The sequence below is a fragment of the Terrapene carolina genome, unplaced genomic scaffold (assembly GCF_002925995.2).
Source record: "Terrapene carolina triunguis isolate 2854851 unplaced genomic scaffold, T_m_triunguis-2.0 Scaffold645, whole genome shotgun sequence".
In the NCBI taxonomy this organism is placed as follows: Eukaryota; Metazoa; Chordata; order Testudines; family Emydidae; genus Terrapene; species Terrapene triunguis.
In genome coordinates, this window is record NW_020664996.1 from 7,688 (window position 1) to 18,109 (window position 10,422).

At 62.7% G+C, this 10,422-nt stretch overlaps 3 protein-coding genes across 3 annotated transcripts in view; 2 read left to right on the forward strand and 1 right to left on the reverse strand.

Moving 5' to 3' along the window:
• VPS52 (VPS52 subunit of GARP complex) overlaps positions 1-5,167 on the reverse strand; it is a 10,507-nt gene extending 5,340 nt beyond the window's left edge. The window contains exons 1-9 of the mRNA XM_026659643.2: positions 5,043-5,167; positions 3,242-3,326; positions 2,968-3,020; positions 2,807-2,882; positions 2,452-2,519; positions 2,080-2,255; positions 1,352-1,502; positions 958-1,058; positions 322-454 (exon numbers count right to left, since the gene is read on the reverse strand). Coding sequence (XP_026515428.1) covers positions 322-454; positions 958-1,058; positions 1,352-1,502; positions 2,080-2,255; positions 2,452-2,519; positions 2,807-2,882; positions 2,968-3,020; positions 3,242-3,326; positions 5,043-5,114 — 915 coding nt within the window. The 5' untranslated portion in view covers positions 5,115-5,167. The remainder of the gene's footprint in view (positions 1-321; positions 455-957; positions 1,059-1,351; positions 1,503-2,079; positions 2,256-2,451; positions 2,520-2,806; positions 2,883-2,967; positions 3,021-3,241; positions 3,327-5,042) is intronic.
• A 366-nt stretch (positions 5,168-5,533) lies between these two features.
• Positions 5,534-8,831, forward strand: RPS18 (ribosomal protein S18). Its single transcript, XM_026659645.1, has 6 exons — positions 5,534-5,611; positions 6,239-6,337; positions 7,075-7,161; positions 7,498-7,599; positions 8,261-8,352; positions 8,718-8,831. The coding sequence occupies exons 1-6, from the start codon at positions 5,609-5,611 to the stop codon at positions 8,791-8,793; spliced, it is 459 nt and encodes a 152-aa protein (XP_026515430.1). The 5' UTR covers positions 5,534-5,608; the 3' UTR covers positions 8,794-8,831.
• A 1,398-nt stretch (positions 8,832-10,229) lies between these two features.
• WDR46 (WD repeat domain 46) overlaps positions 10,230-10,422 on the forward strand; it is a 9,136-nt gene continuing 8,943 nt past the window's right edge. The window contains exon 1 of the mRNA XM_029913458.1: positions 10,230-10,300. Coding sequence (XP_029769318.1) covers positions 10,244-10,300 — 57 coding nt within the window. The 5' untranslated portion in view covers positions 10,230-10,243. The remainder of the gene's footprint in view (positions 10,301-10,422) is intronic.

The following is a 10,422-nucleotide window of genomic DNA, read 5'->3' on the forward strand; positions in this document are numbered from 1 at the left end:
GTCAGTGTGGGGTTCCCAGCCCCTCCTCCCAGCACTGCAGGACAGACAGACAGATGGGGGGGTCAGTGTGGGGTCCCCAGCCCCTCTCCTCAACACTGACGGACAGACGGGGGTCAGTGTGGGGTTCCCAGCCCCTCCTCCCAGTACTGCAGGACAGACGGGGGGGGGGGTAGCGTGGGGTTCCCCATCCCGACCCTGTCATTCACATGGGGGGGAACCAGAGCACACTGTCTGGGAATCCCCACCCCCACACGCCCGCCCCATGAGGCTCCCTACACCACCACCCTGAGGGCTGCCCCACGCTCCCCGGGCTCCCCTCACCTGGATCTTCATGAGGCGGCTGGTGTAGGATTTGAAGTAGGACAGGTAGATCTTGCTCATGGTCTCCACGTACTGCTCCCGCAGCTCCTGTGCCACCGACCGCTCGTTCCCGAGCAGGAACTGGTAGAAGAACCTGCCAAGGCGCGTCAGTCTGGGGAACTGCCCGCCACTGGAGCAGGGCGTTCTGGGAGAGCTCCATAGCCCCTGCTGCCCACTGGCTAACTTGTAGTGGAGCAGTGCATTCTGGGAGATTCTCGTTTACCCCCCACCCCATGGCTGACCTGTACTGGAGCAGGGCATTCTGGGGAATCCCCATTAACCTACCCCCCATGGCTGGCCTGTACTGGAGCAGGGCATTCTGGGAGATTCTCGTTTACCCCCCACCCCATGGCTGACATGTATTGGAGCAGGGCATTCTGGGAGATTCTCATTGATTGACCCCCCCACCCCACCCCATGGCTGGCCTGTACTGGAGCAGTGCATTCTGGGGAATCCCCATTAACCTCCCCACCATGGCTGACCTGTACTGGAGCAGGGCATTCTGGGAGATTATCGTTTACCCCCCACCCCATGGCTGACCTGTACTGGAGCAGGGCATTCTGGGAGATTCTCGTTTACCCCCACCCCATGGCTGACCTGTACTTGAGCAGGGCATTCTGGGGGATCTGGTAGTTGGTCATGGGTTTGCGGAACGAGTAGATTTTCTGTAGGACGAACTCCCGGATCTTGGTCACAGCCTGCAGAGGGTCGAGGGGGAGCGGATCACGGACCACAGGGCAGGCTGAGCCCACGCGGAGACCCTCCCCTTCCCCCCAGTGCCTCCCCACCACCTCAGCTCCACACCTCCCGCACCTCCATCCCGCAACACCCCTGTGACCAGCAGGGCCACCCCATGTGCACAGAGATCCCCCAGGAGGGGCTGACGCAGCCTGACCAGTGACCCCTGACCGCTGGGGTCTGGGGGAGACAGAGCCCAGCTGGCCCGGCTCTGGGGGAGGGGCCGAGCCTGGACTCCCTGGGCGGGGCTCACCTTGACCTTCAGCCGGTCCAGCACGTGGTGCACGTCGGTGCAGGCCATGGTCTCGCGGAAGGCCTGCTCCTTCACATAGTTCATCTTGTTGTTCAGCTCATGCAGCTGCTCCAGGAAGTCCTGCTCGGTCACCGGGGCCTCCAGAATGGTGCTGGGGGGGGGCAGGGACAAAGGCATCCCAGGGTCACACCTCACAGCCTGCGCATCTGGCTCAGAGGTGGTGGCCAGCACCCCAAACCCCCCTACCCACCAGCGCCTTCCCCCATCTCCCTGCAGCCTGTCCCCACACGGTGCCCTCCCCACACCTCCCATCCCCCTGCCTGGCAGCCAGCCCAGCCCCCCACCTGACCATGGCGGCCAGCCCCCAGCCTGTCCCCCCATGGTGCCCTCCTCACACCTCCCATCCCCCTGCCTGGCAGCAGGCCCTCAGCTCAGCCCAGTCCCCCCACCTGACCATGGCGGCCAGCTCCCAGCCTGTCCCCCAACCTGACCATGGCAGCCGGCCCCCAGCCCAGGCCCCCACCTGATCATGGCAGCCGGTCCCCAGCCCAGCCCCCCACCTGACCATGGCAGCCAACCCCCAGCCTGTCCCCCCACGGTGCCCTCCTCACACCTCCCATCCCCCTGCCTGGCAGCCAACCCCCAGCCGCCCACCTGATCATGGCAGCCGGCCCCCAGCCCAGCCCCCCACCTGACCATGGCAGCCAGCCCCCAGCCTGTCCCCCCACCTGATCATGGCAGCTGGCACCACAAGCTCGTCCACCAGCTGGCTGAGCTGGCTACGCACGGCCTGGCGGTTCTTGAGCCGCAGGTTCATGGCCACCGACTGCTCCTGTAGCGTCTGGATCTCGCAGCTGATGCTGCTTAGGTCACACTGGAAGGAGCTCAGCATCTGCTCCATGCGCTGGGGGGGGGAGGGGGACCAGTCAGAGACATAGACTGCAGACAGTGCTCTGGGGAGTGGGGAGAGTTTGGGGGCATCAGGAGGTTGTGGGGGGCCCCATGGGGTTCCAGGTCTCACCTCCAGGATGGTAACCCAGGCAGTGACCTAAGGGTGGGGGGCTGGAGGGGTGGGGGCCCCACGCGGTTCAGAGGCTCACCTCCAGGATGGCGTCACAGGCGGTGATCTGGTTGTGCAGGGAGGTGATGTTCTTGCTCTCCTTGATGTCTGCAGGGCAGGCAGGCTGCTAAGGAAATGGGCATGGGGGGCCCAGCCAGCCAGGCAGTGGGGGGAATGCTTGGGAGAGGCCCTGGGAGGGGCCACTTTACTCTTTCTCCTGGGGAGGGGTTTGCCCCTTGACACTCCCTCTGCCAGTGTGGAGGGAGACACCCCAGGGTATGAAGCAGTACAGCCAGGGTGCAAGGACCTCCCCCTGACACTGAGACCTCCCCCATCTGCCCCCTCCCCCCACCCACACTGTGTGGGCTCTTGGGGGACTCCGCGGGGCAGGATACAGTCCCTGATGGAGGCGTGCTCAATGTGCTGCAGCTCCAGTTCCACCTGCTTGGAGTACTGCCGCAGATCCACGCCCTGGGGAGAGAGGGGAGAGTCACCTGGGCGGGGGGGGGCTCAGCTGGGCCCCAGCCCCAGGAGAGGGAGGAGGGGGGCAACTTACTGTCTTCAGCGCCTCCTGAACCAGGGAGTCCTCCAGATTGGCTTGGATGTGAACTGGGGGAGGGGAGACCGGGTCAGTTCCCATAACAGTGGTCCCCCAAACCCACCTCCCCACAGTACCCCCACCCCACAGTGCTCCCCCACCTGCCTACATCCACCCAAACTACTCCTGGCCTCCCCCACCTCATGGCCTTCCCCCCACTTTCCCAGATCACTGTCTGCCCCCCACTGGTTGCTGTTCAGGGGGTAAGCCCCCCCCCCCCCCACACACTTACTGTCCACTTCATCCAGGATGAACTCATCTGAGGTGAGGTCCAGGTCCCCCAAGTTCAGCTGCAGCGACTGCTCCTCTCCACGGCCCTAGGGAGTGCAGGTCAGGCTGTTACGGGGGGCTGTGAGGGAGCAGTGAGCTCCAGCAGGCTCTGGGGAAGGGGTCTTGGAGGTACACCCAGTGACCAGGCTAGGCAGGGCAGAGGCTGAGGGGTATAAGTGCTATAGAGGTTCAGGGAATAGAGCTCAGGGTTACAGGGGGTGGGCTAGGAACAGAGGGACAAGTGGGGGTCAAGGAGGGAGCACAGAACGTAGGGCTCACTGCAGAGATCAAAGACTACGGGGACATGGAATAGGAGTTGGAAGCTATGGGGCGTGGGGCACAAAAAGGGGCCAGTGGGGTTCTATCACCCATGAAACAGGAGGTCCCAGGGTCATGGGGGGCAGTGTGGGGTCAAAGATGACAGCTGAGGATGGATTCAGGGGATATGTAGCAAGGGTGGATGGATGGGGATAGGAGAATCTGAGGTTATGGGGGGGTCAGGGCACCGCAGGGGGTGAAAGATCATGGCTAACACATGGAGACAGAGGATAAATAGCACCCGCGAGGGGCAGTGCCTAAGTTCCCTGTAAGCTGCGCAGCCACACAGCAGCCTATTTAGCGCGGCGCAGGTGCTCAGGGAACCCACCTGGGGACCTACCGTGGCTGGGGCATCCCTCCCCCAGCCCCAACTCTGCTGCGACCCGGACCTGCTGCGGCACCCCTCCCCCAGCCCGAACCCAGCCCCGGCTCAGACCTGCTGGGGCCGGGGCACTTATCTTGCGGCCCCAACCCCAGAGCTGCCATGGCGGGGAGAGGTGCCTCTCCCCGATCAGCCCAGGTGCTGCTGTGTGGAGAGAGCTGGGGGGAGTCCTCTCTCCCCACCGTAGCCCTGGGGCAGCCTGCACCCCAAAACCCTCATCCCCAGCCCCACACCACAGCCCCAGCCAGAGCCCTCACCCCCCACACCCTAACCCTCTGCCCCAGCCCTGAGACCCTCCCACTCTCCAAACCCCTCGACCCCACCCCCACCACATGAATTTTGTTATGTGCGCCAATATGAAGGTGATGTGTCATATGTCACCTCCATATTGGGGCACATAACAAAATTAATTCCGCACATGGGTGGGGAAAATGAGAGGGACACTGGTCAGCGCGCAGCGAGGGTCGCTAATGTCACACGGTGTTTAGGAAGTTCAGGACGTTGCATGACGGAGGCCTGGCCACCAGGTGCTGCAGCCCCACGCGCCAGGCCAGCAACCCCATGCGCCGGCTGAGACACAGGACAGACGCCATCGAGTCCGGACGGGAGGGGCAACGTGGGGCCCTTGGCAGCGGAGTCGAGGGCGGGGGGGGGGAGCGCAGAGAGAGGGAACAGAGCGGGGGAGGGGCAGAGGTCAGGAGGTTCAGGGTGGGGTCAGAGGTTACAAGGATCAGGGGTCACATGAACAGGCATGGGGGCGACAGAGTGGGATGGGGTCATGTTGGGGTCAGGGTAATGCAAGCAAGGGCCTGGGGTCACTGGGGTCAGGATCAAAGGTCGCAGAACCTTCAGGCTCCCACATGTCACACAACACTTAACGGGGTCACATGCAAACCCTTCCCAGACCCAGAACCGCCCCTCAGCACGCTGGGGGGGGGAGGGGGTAGATGACAAGTGGGGGCCAATTTGGACAGCAGGGGGCGGTTCCCCACTACGGGCCTATTTTGAACGGGACCGGAAGTGGGGTGCCTGGGGACCGGAAGTAGGGCTGGGGGAACCTCACCATGCCGTCCTCTTCTTCCATCTCAGTCGCCCGCAGTCCTAGCTCCTCATCGGGCCTCAACGCCGCCATCATCCCCGCCCCGCTCCTTCTTTCGCTCCCGCCGCATCCGGGCCTCCAAGGCTCACTTCCGGCCGTGCGCCTTTAAAAAACTACAACTCCCATGATGCACCGGGTGGGCGGGAGTCTACCGGAAATGGGGTAACAAAGGCCCCCTTTAGGGAACGTGAGGGGGTGACTGGCATGAAAATGCCCCCCGGAGTCGAAGGGGGTCAGTTCCTATCCAATAGGGGGGATTTAATCCCATAGGAACCTTCTGTCATGGGGCAGGTTTCATACCCGGACCGCACATATTGTTGCCCAACCCGGTAGCGGTGTCCCTAGTGGAACTCTGCGGGAGGATGACCGGAAAGACTACGGGGAGAACCGGAAGTCTGTCTGCTCTGCCGGAAGGTGAACTGCCCTGACCGGACGTTTATCTGCCTGTAGGGGGAGTGTCTATAAGAGGCAGCGCGTCACTTCCTCTCTCTCTTCCGGACGGGGTGAGACTAGAGCGCGGAGTAGCCGCCATGGTGAGAGCGGGGGGGAATCTGGGTTCATCCGCCCCGGGGAGGGGGGCAGCGGGGCCGGCGGGGGCTTGTCCGAGGGGGCGGAGCCGGGGCTTTACGGGGCGCCCCCCATTTCCCGCTGGGGGCTCCCTGGGGGGCCGATAGAGGGCAGGAAGGGGTCTGGGGGGAGCAGCTGCGATCAGACCTGGGTGGGGGGGATCGGGGTCCATCAGCCCCCAGCAGGGGGCAGCGGGGCCCGCCAGCGCTCCCTGGGAAGGGTAGAAGCGGGGCTTTGTGGGGAGAGGAGTAGGGGGCTCCAGGGGGACTGGCCCGGGGTGGTGGGGGGGAAGAGGCTGGGACATGCTGGCTGCTGGGGGGTAGGAGGGGGTTGTTGGGGGGGTGGGAAGGCTGGCTGCTGGGGGGGGAGTTGGGGGCTCCAGGGGACTTGCACTGGAGACAAGGCTAGTATGTGGGGGGGCGGGGGGCTGGCCGCTATATATAGCAACCAGGTCTGGGGGGTGCTGCATCCTGGAGGAGAGGGTTGGGGCTGACCCCTGCCTTGTGGGGAGTGTGTCCATAGTGGGGGGGCATTGAGTGGGGACAGTTCTCCTGTGCTGACACACACACACACCCCGTTCCTTTTCTCCGCAGTCTCTTGTGATCCCTGAGAAATTCCAGCACATCCTGCGAGTGCTCAACACCAACATAGATGGGCGACGGAAAATCGCCTTCGCCATCACCGCCATCAAGGTGAGGGGGCTGTGGGGTGTATCTCCCCCCCTCCACCCCCATGGGGCATGGCTGGGTGTCCCTGCCGTCAGCCCTGGGATTGCTGTACCAGAGAGAGAACATCGAAAACATCCCAGTGCCTCTGTGTGCATCCATGGGGCGCCCTCCCTGGGGAGATGGGGTTCTGCTGTGGGTGCCCCATCTAAGACTTAGGGGTCAGGGCTGACCCTGTGTGGTGGAGCGGGCAGGCCCGCGGAAGGAGAGGTGCTGCACAGCTGGGATGGAGAAGGGGGTCAGGCTCCCAAAGGTTCTCACGCCTGCAGTTAGCCAGGGGAACTCCCTGTCACAAGGTCTCACTGAGCAGGGTGCGGGTGTAACCCACACACCTCCGGGGTGTGGTGTCTGTCCCATCTAGTGGCACCAAGACCACTCAGAGAGAGAGAGATTAACGAGTCTGCTCTACAGCCGTCGCTAACAGCCCAGTGGCGTTTAGCTCATGCAGTATAGGCCCCGGGTTCGATCCCACGGTCTGTCTGTCTTACATGGGCAGGGGTGGGGGTGTATATGGAGACATGTATGGGGGCGGGGTTAAAGCTGGACTGTACCATGGGTGTCTCTTGAAGCAGGTTCTTCTGTCCTGGTGTGTGTGGGGGGGTCTTGCTCTCAGCATCAGAGACTGAGCTTCCCGGGAACTTTATGCTGTGGGGGGTACTGAGTCCCCACCCTGGGGCTTTCTTAATGTTTCTTCCCCCTTCCAGGGTGTGGGTCGGCGCTACGCCCATGTGGTGCTGAGGAAAGCGGACATTGACCTGACCAAGAGGGCTGGGGAGCTGACTGAGGATGAGGTGGGCAAGGGGGGAGGGCAGGGGTGGTCTCTCTGGGACCATGGGGGGTGGCACTTGTCTCAGATGGGGTGGGGGGGTCTAAGGGAAGCTGGGGTCTCTGGGATGAAGGTGGTATGGCTCTCACTTGGGGACCTGGGTAGGGGGCTGAGGCTTAGGGTGTATCTGGGAGCCAGCTGAGGGGTGTCTGGTGGGGGTGGGTTTCTTGTGGTATCTAGGTGGAGGTTGGCGTCAAGAGCGTGGGAATGTCTCGGAGAGGGGATGTCTGGGTTGAAGGAGGGAGGTCTCTCTGGGGTGAGGGGAGCACCCTGCCTGACCCCATCTCTGTGCCCCCCACAGGTGGAGCGTGTCATCACTATCATGCAGAACCCCCGGCAGTACAAGATCCCCGACTGGTTCCTCAACAGGCAGAAGGACGTCAAAGATGGCAAATACAGCCAGGTGAGAGCGGGGTGCGGAGCCCATTGCTGGGTGTGTGTTTGGGGGGGCTCTGATGTTCAGAGCAGTGTGGGGCTGGGCTTGTTCCTCCCCCCACTGCAGGGGCTGCTCTGGAGTCCCCTAGGCAGTAGGGGACTTTGTCACCCCAGTGCGTTGGGGGGGCACCAGCCCATTGGCTGTCACTGCAGAGTTAACAAGAATCCTGTCCCAGCATGCACGCCCTCGGCACTCAAGAGGGGCGGATCGGGGGCTTCTGGCCTCCCTGACTCCTGCTGTGAGGATGAGGGGAGACGCCATGGAATTGAAAGGGGACAAGTTCAAACCTGCTACAAGGAAAGACTTTTTCATACATGCCCTGTACTTAGCCTGTGGAACTCACTGCCACAGGATGTCGCTGAGCCAGGTTCACAAAGGGACTGGCCATTTCTGTTCATGCTGACAATGGGCAGGGATCTCAGACCTCGCGCTGCAGGGCCTGAGCCGATCTCTGACGATCCCAGATCAGGACGAGCCCTGACTTGGAGTAGATTGTCCCACAGCTGCTCCTGTGGGGCTCTGCCCCAGCTGGCGCTGGCCCCTATTGCAGAGGGAAACTGGGCTGGGTGTCTCTGAGCCAGTCCAGCTGTGCCTGACCTCCCCATCCCCATGTCTCTCTCCTCCTCAGGTTCTGGCCAATGGGCTGGACAACAAACTGCGTGAGGACCTGGAGCGGCTAAAGAAAATCCGGGCGCATCGGGGCCTGCGCCACTTCTGGGGGTACGAGCGGAGCGAGAGCTGTGGGGGTGGGAGGGGTGAATGGTGGGACCTAATGAACTGGGGTGGGGCCTTTTGCCTACTCCCTGGGAGATGGGGGTGGGCGTTCCCTTCATCCTTTGCTGTGCAGTGGGGACGGTGGCTGAAGATAAAAGGGGTCATTGGGCTGGATAAGGGGAGGGGGAACTGGGCGCAGAGCCTTTGCATGTGGGTGTAGTGGGATTATGGGACGATGCAGAGCTGGGGGTGCAGGGCCATAGGGAGTTGGCTGGGGGGTGGATTCAGAGTTGGGGGGCAGGTCTGGAACCGGGGAGCAGCAGCAGGGCGGGCCAGGGTCTGGTCCCATCTCACTCCCCTCTCTCCCCCAGGCTGCGCGTGCGGGGCCAGCACACCAAGACGACCGGGCGCCGGGGCAGAACCGTCGGTGTGTCCAAGAAGAAGTAGTGTCTGCCCTGTGTCTGCAATAAAGTGCTGTTCTCAGAGCTGCCTCCTCGCTGTGTGTGTGTGGGGGGGATCTTTGCGACTAGGGAATGACCCCCAACGGGGAGAGATTAGGGGGTTGTCATCGCCTCAGTGGAAAGGCAACAGGGAGGAGTAAACCTGGGCACAGGGCCCAGCTGGGCAAGTATCCTTCTGGCCTGGGCCCCAAAGATGGAGGGGGTTGGTGTGGGGCTGGGTCTCAGGGGGCCCTTTTCCCCCTGTGAACTGGGTAAGGGTGGTCAGTGCAGGCTCCAGCGGGGTTGGGGCAGGAGTGCGGGGTTCCATTCTGCATCCTGCACTACCCCCAATGGGGGGTGGGGTACAGGAGGCTTCCTCATGGCCTGTGCGCAGTGCTTCAGACCCTGCACCTCGCCCCACCCATGGCTGTGTCCCCCGAGGGATCCCTGCATAAACAACCCCCATGCCCCACCTTGGGCAGCTGCAGGTGGGTCCCTGTGTCCAAATTAGGGGAGTGGGTAATAATGAATATGGCTGGTCACTGGTTTAGCAGGAGCCACAGTGCTTGGTAAGATGGCCCCAGAGAAAGTGTTTTAATTAAGCTAAATCTCAATGCACACAGCCATGCCACGGGGGACTGTCCTGGGACGAGGGGGCTCTGAAAAAGATGTGGGGGTCATGGTGGATAATCAGTTGCACATGTGCTGCCCGTGTGATACTGGCCAAAAGCGCTCACGGGATGCCGAGATGCAGAAAGCGGAGTTGTGAACAGAGAGGTTATTTTCCCTCCGGAGGGGGCCCTGGCATGGCCGTGGCTGGAATCGGGTGTCCCGTTCTGCTGCCCGCAATTCCAGAAGGCTGTTGACAAGCTGGTGGAGTCAGAGAAGAGCCGTGAGAACGAAGAGAGGAATGGAAAAAGCCGTCCAGCGCTAGGCTCTGGGAGGTCAATGGTGGGGTTTTAAATGAGGATTGGCTGCTTCTCTAAAACCAGTTCTGCGCTAGGGGTTAGGGTGGGGCCGCTCGCTGCCATGGGGTCAGACTAGATGGGCACAAATGTCCCTTTTGGCCTTGGAATCTGTGAAACCCCCTGCCCCTCCCCAGAGGTGGCTGCATCCCTATGCCCCGTAGCGTGACCCTGGTGAGTTCCCCCTACCACGTGGGCTGTTCTGAATTCACTGGCCTCCCTGCCGATGGGTCTGTATGGGATAGTCTAGGCCTGTGCCCTCATCCAAGATGGCCGCCGCTTGACTTCGCCCTTTTGCCCTGCCCCGCTTCTCAGCGGCCGGATAGTTGCCCTCACCCATGATGTCACCTGTACGGCTTCACTACCGGGCAGGTTGTCGCCGCGTTGATTGGCCGCGAGCTCAGTCGCCTCGCTCTGTGATTGGGTGCGGCGGCAGGGACCGGAAGAGCCTGGCCCGCAGCTGGAGGTTGCACGTGGTTCCAGGCGCTGAGGATGGAGGCGGTGGCTGGGACCGGGGCGCAGGGGGGGCCAGCCGGGGGGGGCAAGAAGGTGAGTGCCTGGGCAGTGAGCCCCTCCCCTCGGGAGTGGGGCAGTTCCCCCCTGTGTCTGTGGGGCAGGGGTTCACCCGGGGGGGCAGTTCCCACCCTGTGTCTGTGGGGCAGGGATTCCCC